We start from the raw sequence: 22,015 nt of genomic DNA on the forward strand, positions 1-22,015 counted from the left end.
AGTTTAACACTAATGTCAATCCATTGATTCAGACGACTAGTGCTGGTCAAACAATTCCATCTATATATATATATATATATATATATATATATATATATATATGATTTAGCAGAGGTACTCAATAGTTCCAAATCATCAAAAAGTTGTAAATCGTCAAAAATTTGTTGTAGATCGTCAAAATTGGAATTGTTGCAGATCACGTCGAATCAGGAGAAGGAGAAATTGGGGACGATGGAGAGATTTTTGAAATTAGGGATGGGATGGTGAAAGATAAAAGTGAATAATTAGACTACTAAAATATCAAGTTAGATCACGTCCTCTGCCGACTAGCTGGACTGCCACATCATTATACCCAGCAAATCGGTGCATGGCTTCGGAGTAAGTATCATTTACTCATTTTAAAATTGAAAAACACAGTGAGTGAGTGAGTGAATTATTTCTAAAAAAAAAAAAACCTATTTTAAATTATATATTTTGTAATTACAGATAATGTGTGCTTTTGTAATTGGACAAAATCAGCTGTCAATAGAGATCACTTATTCACTGATAAGTAGGCAAGTATTGTCCTTTTTTAATATATTTTTAACTATTCTAAATTAATTGTCCAATTTCAAAATTCAATAGATTATTTTTTAATATTCTTAATTTATCCTCTTTATCTTAAAGTTATAAAAAAACCTACATGTGTATTTGAAATTTCATTCATTCCTTTTATAAAGCAAGCAGTTAAAAATGTGAAATTGTTAATTTTTATTTTTGAATGTTTTTAAAATGTGCTCCCTAACAAACGGGGCATAATAGAGAGATTGGAGTCAACTCTCGCATGTATAGGGGAAAAAACAAAACTCTCGCATGTGTAAGACAGTATTATATTATGAGGTAGAGAGAGAGAGAGACGGGAAAGTAGAGAGAGATGAATAATAGTAATGGTAGGACGAGCGCGGAATGCATCAACAATTGCAGAGGGGAAGTAGGGAAGGCGTTGATAGTGATGATATGTGGGAGCCTGGTATACTACCACTGCGCGTACCGGAACTCCAGCCTCCTCTCCCTTGTCTCCGACGTTTTCATCGTCCTTCTCTGCTCTCTCGCCATCCTCGGCTTGCTCTTCCGCCAGATGAACATTTCGTAACTCTCTCTCTGTATATATCTCTTATGTTTATGTATAGGTTTTGAGTCTGAGATCTTGAATTCTATGAATTTGGATTTTTTTTTTTTTTGGGTAGTTGTTCTATTTTTCTTACCAATTTCAAAAATAAAGAGAATTTATTAAATTGTAGTAATTTTAGGGTAATTGAATTAATGAGTCATGAAACTATGGAAAGGGAAAGTAGAACAAAGATTACAGAGATAATCAATTTGGATTTATGCTATGGAGATCAACAAGGGAAGTTGCTTAATAAGATAATTAGTTAAATATTGTAGGAGTAAGCAAAGAGTTCTGCATATGGTTTTTCTTAACTTTGAAAAGGGGAGTGATGGGTCACAAGGGATATAATTTGGTGGGTTTTAGAAAGAAAACAAATACCTTAGTAAAAATTATTCAGGATATGCATATGAACAAAGAAACTGGAGTTCGTATTATATGTGGTGAGACTAGTGACTTTTCGATAAACATAGATTGCACCAAGGATGAACATTAAGCTAATATTTATTTGCATTAATTTTAGACGAAATAACAGAAGACTTCTAAGGAGACATTCCATGGTGCATATTGTTTGCTAATGGTATTGTGTTAAGGGACATTTTAAAGAAAACTTAGCAATAAAATTAGAAATGTGGAGAAATGCCTTTGAATAAACAACATGGAAAATTAGTAGAATTAAAACAGACTACATGGAATCTAAATTTAATAAAAGATTGGGATCTTGATAATATAATAATCACACTTAAAAACCATAGAATTAGTTAAAATAACCAATTTTGATATTCACGATCGATGAAACGAAAACATGGAGATAGATAGTAATATAACTAATAGAATTGGACCCAGTTGGACAAAATAGAGACATGCTAGTGGCATTTATGCAATAAAAGAATAACAAATAGGTTAAGAGAAGAAATTTATGGAACCGTTATTAGGCCAACCATTCTATATAGAGTAAAGTGTAGGCTTTAAAAAGGAAACAAACACAATGTGTTCATGTAGCGGAAATGAAAATGTCGTGATGAATGATTAGATGACTAGAAGAGATAGGGTTACTAATGAAAGTGTCAGAGAAAAATTAGGAGTGACTCCCATTTTTGAGAAAATAAGAGAGAGTAGACTTAGATTTATGAACACATACAACAAAGACCTATAGATGCTCCGGTCAGAATAGAGAGATTAGTTTCATAGAAGGTAAGAGATAGAGAGGGTGACCAAAATTAACATGGGATGAAGTTATTACTTATTAGAAACGATTTTATAGGTGAAATGGCGGGCAATAGATAAGAATAGAAAAAGAGAATTAATGTGGATGACGCATTCATATGGATTAAGACAAAGATGATGACAATGATATTTACGGAGTTCTATGATGGGTGGGTGGTGGGAAGGGAGGAAGAGAGAGAGAGAGGAACAGGCAAAATAAATTTAGAAACTGAAATTATAATGTCGTCACAACCCTGATGGTTAATAGAGTTAGGAAAATCCTCTACTAGATGAATTATATGAATTACCCAGCCTATCTAATAGCTTATCTAAGAGCCTGAAGATCCTTTCAGGAAATAAAGACGACTAATCCAAACACATATATAAGCCTTAGATTTATTTAGTGAGGAGTCGATTTTCTCATATTCCTAATTTGAAGAAAATCTAAATTCATATTTTTATTTTCTCAGCAATCTAGCAAGCAGTGTTTTTTTTTTTTCCTTTTTCTTTTTTCTTCCTGGCAAGGAGGGGGGAGGGGGAGGATGGGGTGAGTCGAACCTGGGCTCCCACACGACTTTGGGGAGTGCCTCTACCAACTGGGGCTACCCAGTTCATCCCAATCTAACAAGCAGCTACTGTGGCTTTTTGGGAACTTATGTGGGCTTAGGCCTTCACCGAAAAATTGTGCTTCAGTTTGTGTAATTATTCTTAACATTCACATAGAAAGTGTCGACTTCTGAGCTTAATAGATCTTTTTTTTTTTCTCTTCCCAATATGTAAACTTAAAAGAGATATTGATACCTTTTGATTCTTTAAAACGGTTTTTCTCCCAGTAAATTTAATTATTCATTTCTACATTATAAGTTCAATCCTCTCCTGAACTTATAATAATATACATATATATGCAGCTATATTATTAATGAATTTTATACTTGTATATACTTTTTAGCGTCATGCATTTGTTTTCTTACAGGGTGCCTGTGGATCCCCTTGAATGGCAAATCTCCCAGGATACCGCTAACAGCATGTTTGCATGCTTGGCTAATACCATAGGCGCAGCTGAGTCTGTTTTAAGGGTTGCAGCAACCGGGCATGACAAGAGGTTGTTTCTTAAGGTAATACTTTTGTATGGTCAGTTCTATTTTCTTTTTAAGATAAAGCTTTGCATATTCAAAAGTAATCGGAGTGTCTTATTCCTTAACTAATATCATCCTATTAAGAAGATTTTTTATGAATTATAGCAAGGGTTAATTGCAAAAATCCCCATAAACTATTCTTCTTTTGCATATCACCCCACTATTCTAATTTTTTAGCGTATCACTCCCTTATACTATCAACCATTTTGCACTCAGCACCCTTTTGATATTGTCAGTACTCATTAGAATATAACTGATAGTCGGAACACGCAATGGTCACGTGCTTGCATTCTCTATTAAAAACCCCAAAGTAACCCTGATCCCAACTTTCGCAAAAAAAAAAAACCCTGAACTATTAATTATTTTGTACGCCACCCCTGTAATATTTGTTAGCATATTACCCCCTTATACTATCAACCTTTTTGCACTTGACACCCTTCTTGCATATATTTTTTTAAAATCGTTAATAACCCTGATCCTAACGTCTCTCTCATTGATTTTGTATATTTCTCTCTTAATCTGCATGGTATCCTCTCTCTCTCTCTCTCTATATATATATATATATATATATATATTCACATATAAGCTCCATATATAATTGCTCCTCTCTGTTATATTTATTGCTCCTTACTTTCTCCCACTATATATATATATATATATAGGGCTACAGTTTATAATTTGGGGCCTTTGGGCTGCAAACTGTTCAGTCACATAGTATAGATTATTTACAATGAGGAGTAATTTTCTTCCGGAAATTATTGCTACTATAATATAACATCCAAGTATATCGTGTGATAGGCGTATCCCCTTATGGTTGAAAGGGAAGTTCTATCGAACAACTATTTGACCAACCATACTTCATGGCACAGGATGTTGGGCAGCTAGGAAACAACACATGCATAAGGTAGGTGTGGTGGAAATGCGAATGTTGAGGTGGATGTGTGCGGTAAGACTAGAAAGGGTGGAATTAGAAATGATCACACAAGGGAGATGGTTGGAGTAGCACAAATTGTAGATAAAATGAGAGAAAATTGGTTAAGATGGTTTGGACATGTGCAAAGAAGACCTTTAAGTGAGTCAGTTAGGAAAAGTGACATATTTCACATTGAGGGTAATATAGGGGAAGGGGAAGACCAAAGTTAATGTGGGTAGAGTAGTAAGGAAGAATATGATAACATGTGGATTGACTGAGGATATGGCCTTAAATAGAGCAGAATGGAAACATATGATTCATGTAGCCGGCCCAAGTAGTTGGGAAAAAGGCTTGGTGGTGGTTGTTATAATGATATTTGGCCGATTCCGTGAACCTATTCTGCACTTGGCATAACTCGTTGATTTCCAGACCTTCCAACGTGAGCAATTATATCATGTGGGATTCCATTTAAATTTAACATCCCAAAAACACTAAGGTGCAATACCTAAAGGCTTTCGGCAAGCTTATGGCAACCTTAAAGTCAGCAGCAACAACATCGTTTTGCCGAAATATTTTAATAAAATGAGGCGTAATAATGATAATTTTAATATGAACCTAATGCCAGTGTAACAGAAGTTACACTGCTAATGTTGTTTGTAACATTTTAATAGTTCAGTGGGGGCAAATAGTCTTCCAGGGGTTTAATATGAACTTAAAAGTAGTGTAAAGGAAGTGCCAATGCTGGCCTTGTTTGCAGCCTTTTAAAAGTTCAGTATGGCAAATAGTCATTTTGGGTAATCTGCAAAACGGTATAGATCGGTTTTTTTTTTTTTTGCAACTGACCCTTGTAGTAATGTGATTAACGCCTTGTTTTATCTATAATCAAGTAACAGAAACTATAATCTTGAAGTTTGTCAATTCAATATATCATATCTTAAGTTAGATAGCGCGAGTGATTCTAAAATGTTCTTAAAGAGAGTGCTTTCAGAGCGTGTTACCAATTATTTTTATGTACGCTTACTGGCCTTACTTTTAAATTGATATACATATGCATATCTGTATAGATTTATAAGACTTTCGTATCGTTCTATTAATGATCCATTAGAATTGAAATTAAATACAACAATCAGCAAATATTAGTGGCTGATTGCAAATAAAAGGGTTAATAATCATAAGTCCGTATTAAAAATGAAAAAGTATTGGGGTTTTAAGAAAAATGTGTCAAATAACAAAAGGTGATTGGCTTTATTGGTCACTTAAGTTTTCTTCCTCCAAAACAATGACGAACAAATCAGAAAGGTGAAGGAAGTAGTTGCTTGTTTTACCGAAACAACCATTGCACTGACTAGCTATTTATAATACATAAAGGTGAAAGAAGTGGGTGCTTGTTTTGCTGAAACAACTGTTGCACTGACATGCTATCTCAAATAGTGATACCTTCTCGTTCTCGTTCTCGTCCTCTTTTCCTACTCCTTTTATCTACAATCATTGTTGTTATTATATTCAGGTTCTTCTTCTCTTCAAATTAGAACATATCTACAAATCTCCAAATCAAGTGAGAGAGAGATATCAAACGCTGAGTTGGTTCAAGATGTATTTTTGTAGCAGAAAGAACTTCTACTCATTGACAATTTAGGGTCATACTTTGAGTTTGCAAATTTAGGATTCCGATTCGCGGATTTTCGAAAAGCAATTCGCAGATTGATACCATATCTGTGCTCCAAGCGTTGGAGCAGCATTTAAACAGGCTCTTCTTTGGAAACAGGGACGGACCCAGAAAAATATGTGAGGGGGGGCAATTGTTAATTTTTTAGTAATTTCAGTGGGCCAATAATGGGATTTTATAGGTATATATATCAAAATGTGAAAATAAAGCATTGGGTTGACTTAGATCATATCTCATAGGATGGAAATAAAGCATTGGGTTGAGCTCTTCTTTGGTGTCAAGGTAATAGTTATGAATATTCATTGACTCCCGGGAAAGGGTAGAAGAATGGGTCTCATTATGGGACATACAATGCATTACAGACGTATGATCATTATGCTTCAACTGGGCAATTCTATTCCACCTCTTAGAAAGACTTCAATAAAATTACTTAACAGCATGGCGATCCATTTATATAAAGTAGCTGTAATTCAAGCATTTCACAAAGTTATTGCATTTGTATGTCATCTTGGTCTGCAGTGTCCGTGACAGAAAATCAAATGAAAACCTTGAGTTCCACTTTAATGTCCTTCCTCTTGCCTTTTTTCTTGAAAGCACTCATGGCATATCATTTCAATGACAGTTTTGCCTCTTATTAATTTTTAGTTCTATATTCTTGTATTTGGCATGTCCCCGTCAACTTGCATGCTTACTTGAAAACCACTCTCTCCTATTCAGTGATGGCTATTTTTTATACAAGACATTCAGCCTCATTAGAATAAAATCAATTTAGAAATTGAAGAGTTATAGGAAATTCTTGTATACTACTCAATAAGCAAATAGGAGACTGGTTGTTGATATTACGAGGAACTAGCATGAGAGGTTTATAAAATCTAATGCTATTGCTTATAATAATGGCACCATATGGTCATCTTTGCAAAGGTTTGACTAGGAGTACCAAGCTCTTAAAGCTAAGCTAACAAAAGGATAGCGAGTGAACACCCTGGGAAGTTAGTTGGCAGGAAAAGGAGGAACAAATCGAAGCACAAAGCTGAGAACTGAATATCGGGACCCCTTGGGCACACTTAATATCAAATTCGTATAAGGAATGTATATTGGTTGACATGTCTGCAATGTTATGATTTGGACTATGCAATGATGTTTATCTGTAATATATATGTATGTTAGTGATAAAAGGTCTGTTTAGACATTGGTTAACTTTTGTGTCCTTTAATGAATAGTTGCAATGATGTTTTGGATTCTGAGTCCAGAAAACCACTTTCATAGATCAGAATAATTCTTTGGGGAACCTAATCCATTTGTTTTTCCTATTTTTCTTTTTTTGGTCATAATGTCTTTTTTTAAATTAAAAAAAAAAATGAAAAATGAAATAGAAACCCAAGTATAAAAGAGGGACCAATTAGGGTTATATAGAAAGAGAAGGGGGCTAGAATTTGATATTGTGGAGGCGATCTTGTAATCTACTACATTCTCCATGTGAACTTGGTTGTCTTGCTTGTGGATGTAGACCTTACTGCTGAACCTCGTAAATCATTGTTTATACTTTGTGTTCTTATACTGGTTCTTCTCATCTTATTCCTATTTGTCATTAAAATATCAAAATTGAGCATCTGTTATAATCTGACGGATAAGGAATGGCAGTAAAACAGTGTTGTTTTGATTCTTTTGAAGAGCCAGATACAGCTTGGCTGCCTATCTTGTTGTTGCTGACTTATTTTAATATTGTCCTTGATCTAATTGTAGAAGCATATGGCAAACTCGAACAGAAGATTTATCTTATGTTTATCTTCTTGACAGGTGGTTGTCTGTCTTTATATGCTATCAGCTTTGGGAAGGCTGGTCTCAGGTGTTACCATTGCTTATGCCGGTATGTGGCGTGCAAATTTTCTTTTCAATTTCTAGTAGTTTTGGTTCAATTTCTGGTTAAAGTATTGTAATTGTTTGAATGTTTGTTGTCAGACTGGTGCATGTCACACACTATTTTTGTCACTCTTTTGACCTCTTTGTGTACGAGAAACTCTGATGTCTAGGGTCCTTTGGATGCATTTTTGTCCACAATTTTGCAAGCAAACATAGCTCGGTTGCAGTGAAATGGTTTTAGCGTTCTGCATTGCCATGTTTACTCGCATTTTTAGGTTCTTTTCTCAAAATCATGAAATTCAGAACCAAATTCAAAATTTCTCTTGGAAATGTGTTTTCAATTTTTTTTTTTGGGAGTGGTGGATTCCCAAGTAGCACATACACTTGTATAAAGATAACATCTCCATTTGACTTGTCTAACATGAAAACTTCTTGGATACCCCTAGAAAGTATGAACATGTCTTAGTGCCATGGTTTGCCGACTAGGTCTTGTCGTGGCGTCTCAGCCGAGTCGCATCGGACTCGGCCTTAGTTGATTTCATATCTTGGTTTTCAGATATTCCTCCCTTCCTTTTTATCTCTTTTCACAAAAATCATATATGCGATCATCTTCAGTTGATTCCCCTGCAACAGGATTGTGCTTGTTTTGTCTCTACATGCTTGCGGAAAACTCACAATTGATCAGTGCATGCTTATCGCCGTTTGTAAGGAGAAGAGATGGCACAAATGAAGTTCAGGATAACATTTAGATTGCATGCTTTAGTTACTGTACATCCAATTTTAGTATATTCAAATTTGGCTGCTTGGCTAGTTGTAGCTTTTTATTGCTTATTTGTGAATGACGTAAAATTTCGTTCAGAGAACAATTTTGCTGTAGTTTATACCTCCCATGTTTCTAGAAAACGTTTTTTTGTTTGTGTGTTTGCTTAACATGCAAGAACCACTCACCAAGCAGCACTGCACAAGATGATCTTGTGACTGTATAAGAGCAAAAAGAATTTGAGAAGCCAGTAGCTATGTACTTGTTATCTACTCTGTTCTTCGTAAAATGCAATTGTTTCTCGAGTGTCTCGGTGACTGTCTGAGTGTTGTAACATCAGGTGTTGGCTCATTTGTTTCAAAACTTTAGTTGCTGATCCTTAATTACGTGTTTAATTCTCCCATTGGATCTCTCAGACACACAGTAATAATTTTACTGGCAAGGCATGCTACTGTTTCAACATCTAACCCGTGAACTTTAGTCCGTTCTTCAATTTCTTGAAAGTTCTATGCGAATCTTTCTTAGTCTGAAGTTATAAATATTCTAAATACAGATTAAGCCACAATTCGCTTACCATTGCCCCTGTGACTTGGTTATGATGTTTATTTTCGTTTCACAAGAGGAAGCCATGTCTGGCAGAGTTTTTCATTCAAATCAAATTGCACTTCTATCAATCATCTCACTCAAAGCACCTAGACATGTTTATATACGCCTTATTTGGTGACAGAAACATGTAACTTTTGTTGCGATTTGAATAGTGTGTTTTCCCCCCAAAAAAGAAAAAAACTTTAAGTACCCTTTTTAACTAACCATTTTATTTTTCAAACTTGCAATACTATTTTAACAAACAAGTTTTCATATTTTTGTGTCCAAAAAATTTTGCAACAAATTTTACAGTACCACACATGCTTCCAATCGTTATGTTTTGAACGAAAAGGGAAACACAACGTTTCTGGTTGCCAAACAAGCCCATAACTCTTATAAGCAGGCATATCCTATCCTATCCCATGCCGCAAAGCCGCCATCTTAAGAGCATTAAATGAAGAGGAAAACGGGTCTAAATTTTAAGACCAGAAAACCAGTTGCATATTTTAAGCACCATTTTAACCAAAGAGCATGGCACTGCATATCGAAAATAGTTGCACCTATGCAGAACAATATATAAACAGTCCAACTAGCAAAAACTCCTTTAATTGATGAATGACTATAAGGGGCTATTTTCTAGCCAATACATTTTTACCCTTGTAGAAGCATCATTCTCATTCAGCAACTACAACAATTGTTATGGGGGACCAGGAATAAACTCATCCTGTGAAAAGGGAACTTGGATTCCTCTGTGTCTTTGTCCACACCTATCACAGTGTACAGGTACATCACTTGTTAAATGGGTGTCTGCCGAATAATAATCTCACAAAAATTGATAAAGTTGCAGTTCATCTTATAATTAGAGTAGAAGATCACCAGCAGCCAACCCTCCTCTGTTAACACATGCATATCAATTTTGTATCCTTGACAAAACAAAGGCACAAGTCATGGTATACCTAAGTTGCACAAAGAATAATGGACCCATGATAGAAACTATCACAGGTGGCGCCTCTCAAGAAGCAATATATCTTTCCAAGCCTCGTAAAACATCCAGGTGATGCCTGAGGAGGGCATGACTTTTAAACAGCTCGCACCCCAGCCTCTGTAGAGACCCAATAAACCCTCTTCCCTAATGACTTCCGAAAGTGCCGCTGCCATGTGGGGCGGGCACTTACCTTGCAGAGCTCCCACCATCAGCCGTTTTCTGGCCACCTCCAATGGAAAACTAATTGTGCTAGCTGTAAAACCTGATCACATAAAGTAAACACATTTGGTCAGAGGCATGTCTAATCTTTGGCCAACATCCACCATATGAAGCTTCAAATGGTCCTTGTGAATACGAGGGAGCTTCTTATGGTCTAATTGGAGCGGATTCTCATCTTTTAAACAAACTAACAAAATCAGAGGAAACTCGCACCTGAGAGAGCTCCAACCAGGAGCATCTCTACACGGTTTAAAGACTTTTTCTTCTTTGCTACGCAGTAAGATTTCTTCAAAGAATCGTACATGAAATAGTAACATGTGCTGTATGGGAGCATGCCAATCAATGTAGGTGCAATTCCAGCATAGAAACCTCCGATTCCACCTTGCTTGTAGATATTGCTAACTGCTATGCTTATAGAAGGGTAAGTCTCTGGACTTACAGTCAACCTATCCTGTAAGAAATAGTAGGAAAACAGTCAGTTTTCTATACCAAGAGAACATACAAGAACAGCTTGAAATTCTATTGCCCATGATGTTTGAAAAATCATCCTAAGTGGAAGCATACGGCAGAAACAAATCATGAGACTAAGTTTACACCAATGTATTTCCAAATTTCTAGGAGAACTGGTAAAGAGTACATCTAACAGAACTTTAGTAAAAAATGTAAGAGATATTATCAACTTAACAAAATAATTCTTCATTTCTAAAAATAATGTAGAAGTTTTGACAATATTATAAATACTCTTTTTCCAGTAACAGACCAACGGTTCCACAATGCAAATACCTTTAAGACTTCAAGTGGGTGGCATACAAGGGTACTAACAACTCCAGCAGCCGCACCAGCCACAGCAACTGGAGAGAGCCAGGAGAAAGAAAAGTTCAGGCTGACATGACCAATTTTCACCTTTGGACATCCAGTCTTCTCCCATTTCTCTTGTGCAGATGTCATAGTTCGCTTGACACACTCAAATGTTCCAAGCTCAATTGCTTGCGTAGGAATTATACGGAGCATGTTGATTGTATTACCAGCCCACAGCCCCCGCAAACCTTGCTGCTCAAAGACCTCGACGAAACTACCTGCGATGTTTTTGGATCCAACACCAACAACCATTCTTGTCCTGCAGATTTTAATTTTTTTTAATAGGTATCGCGTTTCAATGAAAAATAATATACCTAACATATAGTGGGTAATGCAAGTCCAACAAGTACTTTTCAAAAAACTCAAACCAGATTAGACACCTTTATACATCTAACTTCCTAACTTGACTGGCCGGATTGACGATCCTAAAGTTAATATCACAATTCAAAACATTAGGGTGCTTGAAATCATGGCTTTACTTACTTCGGATAAAATGTTACACCTATCAAAGATGTTGGTCATATTTACCGACTAGAGTTCCACCTACATAAAATTGAACACTGCATGATCTGAGGTTTTTCAGCATCTAATTCTACTTTGATTGTGTTTGAACCAGACATTTTTTTTTTGTTGACCACTGAGTTTCTGAATAATGTATACACCTCACGAAAATATCCAGGAAATAATTAGAATAAAGGGATTAATTTTAGAATCAAACATCAAAGTATGTACAATATAAGAACTTATTCTAAGGAAGTTAGTATAAATTAGATGATAGAATGTTGAGCATGGTATACGAACATTACTCCAGAATTAGCAAGTAAGGCGGATAGACTGAAATCAACAGGTAACTACACAACAAGAGTTCCAAGAGCTGGAAATATGCTTTTAAATTGGTAAATAAACCCCGAGGCCCATTTAAAATGGTTAAATAGCAGTACTTATCAAAAAAAAAAAAATTGGTTAAATAGCAACATGCAATGGTTGTTACTTGCTAGAATGAACTCCAAAGGTAGATAAGCAAATGGTGCTGCAACAATAAGGAGTAGGCCGAGAAGGACATGGACTGAAATATTGACCAACTTAAAAATGACCTCCAATGGAAAGTAATGATTGGAATTCATGTGGCAAGTCCCAGCTAGGGTTGGCGTGAGTTGTGTGAGAACCCAACACAAGGAAGCTTGGAAAGTTAAAATTAGTAATACAGGGGATGAAGGACACACAACTTAGTTAAAAATAGCTCCATAAGTTGGAGACAGTAGCAGTGTACCTTGCAAGAACTTTGTTTGGTTGCATAGAAAAATACAGGAACTTCATTTATCAAACTTCATCCATGGGCATTCACAATTTCAGTGAGAACAATATCCCTCAACTGGCTTAGTGATGCCAGCCAAAATAACTTCCAAGAGACACACACACAAAGAACAAAAGGAAAGATATTAGAAGGGACCACCCGTGTAATCATTATCAGATTGATCAAGAGGGAGAGTTTGTTCCGACAGTTCAGATTATGGTTAGCACTATCTGTGCAATTCCCATATTCTATAACCTATATATCACCTACAAAAAAGCTTGCTTGGAATTTCTAATATTGATAGCTAGCTATGATATAATCCCATTGAATAAGGGATTGATACAAATAAGGAAGTAAATTAGACTTGTAAAGGAATCTAAATATCTTGGTGATAAAGAAAAGATCCCTAATCAGTAGTGATTTGGGATTCTTGCCTAACAGAAAGAAATAACAATAAAGTGCAGAGAGAAAAATAGGACCACCAACGACAAGGAACAAAAGGAGGATCCAAGGCATACCCTAAAACCAAAGAAAGAGATAATAAAAAAAAGACATATCAATACAATTTGCTTAACTTTTTGGAATTTTATTTTATTATTTATTTATTTATTTATTATAAATGCTAAATGATAGAATTAATGACATAAAATATCCCAAAATTCCAAATCTGCCTAAGCCCACATTACCACAACTCAAAAATCAGTATTATTTTTCCATCATTCTTTTCTTAGTATTCCACTTGTCATCTCTTATGGGTCATAATCTCTGTATCTGACCATTCATGTTTCAAAGGTACTGCTTTAGACAACAATCTTTGAAGAACTCCCAAACTTTAGCATTACTTAACAAGAAGTGAGAATGTGCCTTAGTATAGGAGTTGAAGTTTGATGGAAACCACATGCCTACGAAAACTTCATATGAATTGACACAGTGATACACACAATGAGACTAATTCACATTGAAAATTACAACCAGGCTGAGGCTACCAGCACTTCTAAAAGTATAAATAGTTCTTACATCATGAATTGTGGAAACAAATTTATTCTCTAAAAAAACCATAAACAAGTATAGGACACTTAAGAGTGCCTTGAAAAGATAGGGTTAATAATCAACATATGAGGAAAAAAATTAGGAGCAGAGACGATTAGTGATAAAATAAGAGAAAATAGATTTAGTTGGCATGACCATATACGACATAGACCTATAGATGAACTTGTAAGAAAATGAAGATAAGTTTGCATTGAAGGTAAGAGATAAAGAAGCCAACCAAATCTAATATTAGATGACATCATTAGGAACAACTTTAAGAAAATTACGCATAATAGGAGACATGGAAAAACATGAATCATGTGACCAATCCTATTCAGAAGGGATAAAGGCAAGGATAACAATGACGGTGATGATGAAGTATAAGCAAGTATTAATTATATTGCATATATATTTTACATCACATGTCCATATTTGAAACACAAACAACAAGAAATCAAAGAATTAACAGAATCAAAGCACAAACACCACCTTCATGGCATCGACGATACATTTAATCGAGTATAAGAACTTCTTTTCAGGTTCTCATTCTATGCAATACATCTTCCGAATTTTATATCAATTATGAAGGAAATAAATTTACGAAAAAATGTAAAGCCAATATCGAAATCATTTAGGCCTTCAACAATGAAGAAATTTTATATGCATTCCCTTTTCTGCTTGGCATAGGATATAATTCAGTATGGAAGACAAAGAAGCTTTGGTATGCGATTACTGAATGTGGTCGCAAAAGCAAATTCCTTTTTTATTTTTTGTTTCATGAAGGATATCATGAAAATAGCTAACTATAAAGAGGGAAACCAACCTGATGGTTTCAAGCGGAGCAAGTACAGCTTTGGTCATAGCCCCTGCCAAAGCGCCGCTAAGAAACTCGCCAACTTCTCTAGTCCCCAGAAAACCCTGAATCAAATTAAACCATCTCTCTAATTTCGACAACCAAATTGCATTCTACATGTTTTTTGGATTTTAAAATGCTAAATACTAAAACAAAGCTGCAGTTACATGTCAATATGTCCATATATTCAAAGAAAAAGGAATCTTTGTAAGCCAGTAACAAACACCTCAAAACTATAAGAAGCAATGACATCGTTCTTCAGGTTGAAACACAGAAAACAGTAGGATAATCAATCTACAAGGATGGAAAAAAAAACTCCCAAAATTACGAAAATAAAATACTGAAGTCACTCATCAGCATAATAAACAGTTCAACAATGAGAAAAAGGTATTAATTTTCCAATATATGTTAAATAGAAGCATAAATACCCCAGAAGAGATAGAAAGCTCATCATTGAATTCTAAGCATATTGACCCAAACCCACATTAACTTTGTGTATTTCCCTGGGAAAAAAAAGTATAATTTCCAGATATAAACTTTAGAGTCCCGAAGAAAGGGTGACCACTGAGAAAACGTAAGAAAAAGAAATAAAACAGTACTTTAAACCCTAAATTTTCTGCAGCCTCCTATATTTTCTCAGCAACAAACAAACAAAGGTGGGAACTGGGAAGCCATTGTAAGCATTGGCAAGATTAGCAATTAATCAACGATCTTAACATGAGACTATGATTTGCTTAAGAAAGCAGAGAAAATTTGCTTTATTTTTACAAAAAAAAAAAAACGATTAAAAAAAAAGAAAAAAAGAAGAAAGGTACTCACTTTCATGGCCTGTCCAAAGTCAGGTACTTGGAATCGGAGCTCGAAACCATGATCCTTCTCGACCTCAAGCTCCTTTGGGACCATCATCACACCATACACATCTTCCATAACACAATAGCTCTTCTTCTGCGACATAGATTCCATATCCAATTTTCAAAATACTCAATATACGAAATATCAGAACAAAACATACATATATTTATAAGATGTGAACATTCTCTCATTCACGCTTTACATGTGTGTATATACTAGTATATACGTATAGAGAGAGAGAGAGTGAAAATTGACATGCCTGAGAAGGAGATTTTTGGATCATCTGGGAGACGGTGGACGAGAGAAATTTTCTCTTCTCAGAGGGCGAGGGCACCACTGGGTTTTTCATTCAAAAGAGATTTTCTTTTCTCTGTCTGTGCTTCTTTTATTTCTACCTCTTTTAGGGTTTTTTGAAGTTATAAATTCCGAAATTTTTAGCGCTTTCCAAAATTTCTGAGTCTGTCTGGCCCTACCAGACGTATTAATTAATGCATGATAGATATATACACGAAGATATAGAGGGAAAATTTAGCCCAAAAAGTAAAGAAAGAGAAAGGGTGGAAAAGAATATGAATATTCTTCCTTTTATGTCTAATTCCTTGTTTGGATGACTAGAAAATATTATCGATGTTTCATGTAGATTTGGATGCTCTCGGTAGTTTTTCCTCCTACGCATCTGCAAAATCTCAAGTTCAACGAACGAGAAAAAAAATAAAAAATAAATTAAAAAAGGTGTCATGTCATGTAATTATTTTTTAACAATAAATAATTTAAAAAACTATTTATTTGAGTATTATTTTTGTGAATAATACTCTTAATAAATCTATTTTTATTAGTTTTGAATTTTTTTGTCCCATATTTTAATTTGGGCCTGAGAGTTTTGAATCTATAAAAACAAGTGTCAGAATCATTCACATGGGGAATAAGGCAAAAATAATTATGATGATTCATCTTAATCGTCATTGAGCCATTTTTAAAAAAATTCGCACTGATAGTTGTGACTCTAGATTTTCACAGTTGTTTTTTAAAATATAATTATTGTTGATTAATTTTTAAATATATTTTCACTATTGTATATCTATGTACATCGTAATTGTAATTTGTTCTATACATATTATTTAGGAACAAAAATGTATATATATATATATATATATATATATATATATATATATATATCTATTGTTATTGTAATTTATTTTAGCAAATTGATATTTAATTTCTTGTAATTTTATATAATTTTTAATCACATGTGTGTTTTTGCATTCATGAGTCGAATCAGATAAATTTCTTGCAAGTCCTTGTAAAACTCATTTGAAGGATGAGGGTCGTATAATTCCAATTTGAAGCGTGTAATATCCGGCTTGACCTGGGTCAACCCTATTTTCTAAGTCGTCTAAAATTTAAATGATGAGAGCAACCGATTATTGCTAGCAAATGAGTCGGTAAGGCACGGTGTGGACCGTGTGGTGTTGACCATTGGTGGCACATCACATTTTGCTAGCTATCTTCATCGCCAAAGTTAGCAGCCTGGTGGTTGCTAGCCCAAAATGGGCCCAAAACAGTCACATCATGATCGTTTCCTTTTTGTTAATAAACTTTTGTAAATTTTGCTTGATTCTAAATAAAACCTAACTGCTATTTCATTGTTTCTATTTTTTTTCTTTTTCTTTTTTATAATTTATTTTTATTTCTGAAAAAAACATGTATGATTTTATTTCTTTGTTTTTTATTTTAAATTTGTCAATAAATATATGAGAGACAAAAAAATTTTAAATGATATTTTATTTATCACAAACAATATGAAAAATTACATTCAAAAAATATTTTCATTAACTTTGTTATAAATACATTTTAAATTTTTTTACTCAAATTTTAAATATATAAAAAATTAATAAAATAATAAATAGTTGCACCCATATTGTGAATTTTGACTTGCAAAACACTGTAACTGGCCATGGCCACGGCAGCACAATTGCTGATATGACTAACAATTCACATGTACATTGCCAAATCCACATGTACATTACCAGCCGATACCGGCTGTCCTAAACGTATGCACTTTATTATTACTATTATTTTTCAAAGAAAATACTTATGACAAATCTCCTTTAAAAGTATTTCATACACTACAATTATATTAAAAAATATTCTGGTTCTTCACTTCTGAAAAGTAAATTTGTTATTTTTTTAATTAAAAATAAGTTGAGTATAATCGTATAAAAATGTAGTGTCAATATATACAGGCTGTCCTAAACATATGCATTTTATTATTATTATTTTTTTTCAAAGAAAATATTACAAATCTCCATTAAAAGCATTTCATACGCTACAATTATATTAAAAAAATATTCTTGCCCTTCACTTCTGAAAAGCAATTTTGTTTTTTTTTTTTTAATTAAAAATAAGTTGAGTGTAATTGTATTAAAACTGTAGTGTCAATCTCATATAAATTCTCACTACTGTATTCTTTCACTACATTTACTTTTCTTCATAAAAAAAAATAGAAAAAAAAAATGAAATGCATAATTGGTGCTTCAAGAGCACTTCCTAATTAGTAACAATTATGTAATTCTATTTGTTAAAAGAGAAAATATATAGCTTATTAAAATATCCGTGGTACATTACGCCATTACGGATAGTCTTCTCTGTCGAGTGCCCAATTTGGACAATCAAATCCAACTTTTTAAAAAGTAGATGAAAGCGACAAATCAGGTTGGAAAAGGGAAAGGAGAAATGGAAAGAAGAAAGCGAAGGGATGGCTAAAAATCACTTCCTTTCCTTTCTCTTGCCTCTTGGTATATATACTTCCATCCACAAGAGGGGACCATTAAGAGGATTGTTTTCTACACATGGCAAAGTTCACGATGACAATTTGCCACTTGCTTGTCCCCACTTTATTATCTTTTTCTCCTTTATTCATGGTTTTCTAAATATTTTGTGTTATTGGTTTATAAATCACATGGAGAATGGCACATTTTAATGCACATTTGTGTGTCTGAAATTAAGAGGTGTTTGGATTATTGGAGCCCGAAGGGAACTTGAATTTGAATCACACTTTTTCAAATGCACCAAATATTCAATAATTCTATGGTAAGTGTAAAAAACACTTTTAAACTACTGCCAATTTGTAAATAACCTCATGAACTACAAATTACTCCTTAACTGAAAAAATAGTTAGAATGTTTATTGTTCATTTTTGGTAAATAAATACAATTTAAGAGAAGAGAAAAACTATAAATAAATAGAATATTTATAATAATTTTCTGATGGTTATATATTTGTGTTATTTTAGTGATTTATTGTAATTGGTGGGTGCTTCACGATCCGACCTAAAATCTTAAACTATTAGGTGAAGCTAACACACAACTCATATACATTCAATCACTCTCCTATTTAGATTCGATGTGAGACAAGCCCCCTTATTATATTCTCCTTCACCCGATCTCACAACACCCTCGTTGCGGTCAGGCCACCCTGCCTACTCAGACGCCCTCTTAGGCAGGCGTTTGGTGTGACACCGAATTTAGAACTGAGACTGACTTTAATACCAACTATAACAGGTGGGTGCTTCACGATCTGACCAAAAAACCTAAACTATTGAGTGGGACTAACACCCACCCACATACACTCAATCACTCCCCCATTCGATGGGGTACAACCTCCCCCTTATTACACTTATCCTCCTTGTTCTAGTGGTAAGAGCATCCGGTATGGTGTGCTGTAAACGTAAAAAAAACTTGGTACTGGGCTAGCTGCTTCATAAAGGCAAATTTGGCCATAAAATGAATCCCATTATTTCGAAAATATATTGAGTGAACTAAAGTCATTAATATACTTTATTATTATTCTTATAAACTTTTTAAAAATTGCTTGCCTAAATTAATACTAATTTAAATAGACAGTTTTGTAATTTTAAAAGACGACAATGTAAACCGCTAAATATTTATGGCACGGCGTCGGCGAATACAATGGGTTGACTAAACACGGGAGAGAGAGTCATTTCACATGATGGTTTTGGGCCTTTTTGGCCTTTTGTCATATGAGCAAGAAAGAAAGTATACATAGAAATTAGAATAAACCCTTTGACAATGATCAAAACTTAATATAATATGTTAACAAATTGATTGATAGCCAAACTTCACTTTAAAGTAGATGTTCTCTTATTTTTTTTTTTAACTTTATTGTAAGAACGTCCGTTTTGTTTGACCTTTGACCAATAATGAGCTACGATTCAATGTTACTTCTTCTTTAATCGAATAGTTGACAAGCGATCCACTTTTATTTCCTTATCTTATTTAGGAGAAACTCTGTATAATATTTAAAGGAACTCAAATCAGCCTGATTAGTTTTAAAATATATACATAATAATTATTATTATTATTTTCATTACTTTTGATAATTTTTTAGAATCGTAATAATATAGCTACTAAATACGTATTTTGTCAATTTTTAGAAAAAAAAATACAATGCATTTTCCTAACAATAATATAATAACAACAATTACAATAATAAAATTCCAGTGAATCAGGACATCAACTTGTGGGCTTATATAATTTTTTATTTTATTTTATTTTATTTTGCTATATATTTATCTGCGTAGAGAGATTAAAGAAATGGGCAATTCACATGCAAATTTCTGTGTGCCATCATCTTCCACGATCTTCTATGCACCCAAATCTAATAAACAAAAAGGAGGGATGCAGAAAACTGAAAGAGATTAGTTAAAAGAACTGCAAACCAATCAATGACCATTAAATACACACATGCGTCTCTATGAAGATGCATATACCAAGACTAATTATTTCCAGAAATGCAGAGATGCTGCCCTTGATTAATTTTGACTGTTTGACTATAGACAAGTAATGCTATTTAGACTTATTTTTTAAGTAAAAGATTGGGATTGAAGTGAATGGATGCAGTGTTGTTCTCGTTCATTTCGTTCAGGATGAAAAACTTTTCTCTTATATAGACTTGAAAAAAAGATTATAATATAATACAGAAATCAATGGGAGCCGAACTTCGAAACCTGTAAACTACTCATCAAGAGAATAAACAAACAGAAAAGCTTGATGAATTGTGACTTTTGAGGCAGTTGGACCATCAACCGACTTAAATATGTATAATAGACAATTCATATTAATATATTACAATATATAATATGCAAGCAATAAAATTAAATTCAAAGAATCTTTCAAACTCCTATATATATATATATATATATGCGTGTGCACCAGACCATCCACTTGACACTCCCCACAAACCATCCTTCATTTCAAGAAGGGAAAAAAATTAGTCCAAAACTAATTTCTATCTCTTCTTTCCACGCCAACTAAAACACATGGATTTCAAAAAGTCTAACAAGATCCGAGAGATCGTTAGGCTCCAACAGATCCTCAAGAAGTGGAAGAAGCTTGCCAATATTGCAAATGCAGCACCAAAAAACACAACCAAAAGCAGCAGCAGCAGCAATGGCAGTACTACTAGTACGTCCACCAGCAGTACCAACAATGGCAGTAAGAGCATCAAGTTTCTGAAGAAAACACTCTCTTTCTCGGACATGTCGGCTTCGGCCGACGCCGTCCCGAAAGGGTTCCTTGCCGTGTGCGTTGGGAAAGAGCTGAAGAGGTTCATAATCCCAACAGAGTGCTTGGGACACCAAGCATTTGGGATCCTGCTGAGAGAGGCGGAGGAGGAGTTTGGGTTTGAACAAGAGGGAGTGCTCAAGATTCCCTGTGAAGTGACCCTTTTCGAGAAGATATTGAAGATGGTTGAAGAGAAGAGAGATGGTTTTTACTTGCATCACAATTTTGGGTTAAATGGAGACATATATCACCATGACGTCACTAAGTGTTGGTCACCAGATTGTGAAATCACTCCCTCTCATCATCCTCAAATGTGTAGATGATAGATCATTCATATATTTTTTTTTTTTTGCCTTTTTGTGAAGGCAATGTATGAGAGAGAAAGAGGAGTGAGACTAGAGGTTTTTTTTTCTGAAAAAAAAATCCAATCAGAAATTCAAGTGTTTTGTAACCGTCAATCACAACTCTTATATTAATTTCTTCCAAGGACATTGTTTGTGTGTTTTTCTTTATTAATTGAAGCACTCACTTTAATTACTCAAATTTAGTAGGTAGCATCTATATATAACTCTACTTTGAGTGTGAAATGATATTATTTTTCTCGAAAATTAAGTCCAAAGGGTAAGAGACAAAAAAAAAAAAAAAAAAAAGAATCAAATCTGACGTATTTTTGTCCATCTCATTTTTTTCAAAAACTAATTATATAACAAATGACAAGTATAACCAACCACGTTAGATTCGGTATTAATTGGAGAATTTCTTTTCGGTTCTGTATCATTACTCATAAAATAATTAAAAAAAGAGTGTATTTACAATATTTATTGCTTTTGATAGTTAATAGTATTTAGATTTGCTGTATAAATTTGGTTTAGGGGTTAAACCAGAACGAATCCAAACGGATAGAAAGCAAATGTTTAGGATAAATATGTAAGGGATAAAGCGTCTTTAAAATGTACATAAAACATTATCAATAAATATACACATTTATGTAGACACACAACACATAATCAATAATGAAATACATACAAAATCAAAAGAAAAAACAAACGCGAGGAACAAATACATGACAT

General features: G+C 34.0%; 3 protein-coding genes across 3 annotated transcripts; 2 read left to right on the forward strand and 1 right to left on the reverse strand.

The window, feature by feature from the left end:
- Positions 1–830: 830 nt before the first annotated feature.
- On the forward strand, positions 831–9,022 carry LOC132284883 (reticulon-like protein B22). The gene is made up of 4 exons (XM_059787019.1): positions 831–1,128; positions 3,327–3,468; positions 7,866–7,935; positions 8,562–9,022. Exons 1-4 carry the CDS (start codon positions 914–916, stop codon positions 8,675–8,677), a joined length of 543 nt encoding a protein of 180 aa, XP_059643002.1. The 5' UTR covers positions 831–913; the 3' UTR covers positions 8,678–9,022.
- An 841-nt stretch (positions 9,023–9,863) lies between these two features.
- On the reverse strand, positions 9,864–15,778 carry LOC132283709 (probable mitochondrial adenine nucleotide transporter BTL1). Its single transcript, XM_059785710.1, has 6 exons — positions 15,623–15,778; positions 15,331–15,456; positions 14,482–14,576; positions 11,261–11,594; positions 10,691–10,928; positions 9,864–10,520 (listed from the first exon to the last, which is right to left on the reverse strand). The coding sequence occupies exons 1-6, from the start codon at positions 15,710–15,712 to the stop codon at positions 10,270–10,272; spliced, it is 1,134 nt and encodes a 377-aa protein (XP_059641693.1). The 5' UTR covers positions 15,713–15,778; the 3' UTR covers positions 9,864–10,269.
- Positions 15,779–20,701: 4,923 nt separating this feature from the next.
- On the forward strand, positions 20,702–21,664 carry LOC132286955 (protein SMALL AUXIN UP-REGULATED RNA 51-like). Its single transcript, XM_059789395.1, has one exon. It carries the CDS (start codon positions 20,702–20,704, stop codon positions 21,266–21,268), a length of 567 nt encoding a protein of 188 aa, XP_059645378.1. The 3' UTR covers positions 21,269–21,664.
- The last annotated feature ends 351 nt before the right edge of the window (positions 21,665–22,015 follow it).

This window comes from Cornus florida, unplaced genomic scaffold (genome assembly GCF_030987335.1).
Source record: "Cornus florida cultivar Cherokee Brave unplaced genomic scaffold, ASM3098733v1 CherokeeBrave_3.0.0_Hap2_Chr11, whole genome shotgun sequence".
Taxonomy (NCBI): domain Eukaryota; kingdom Viridiplantae; phylum Streptophyta; class Magnoliopsida; order Cornales; family Cornaceae; genus Cornus; species Cornus florida.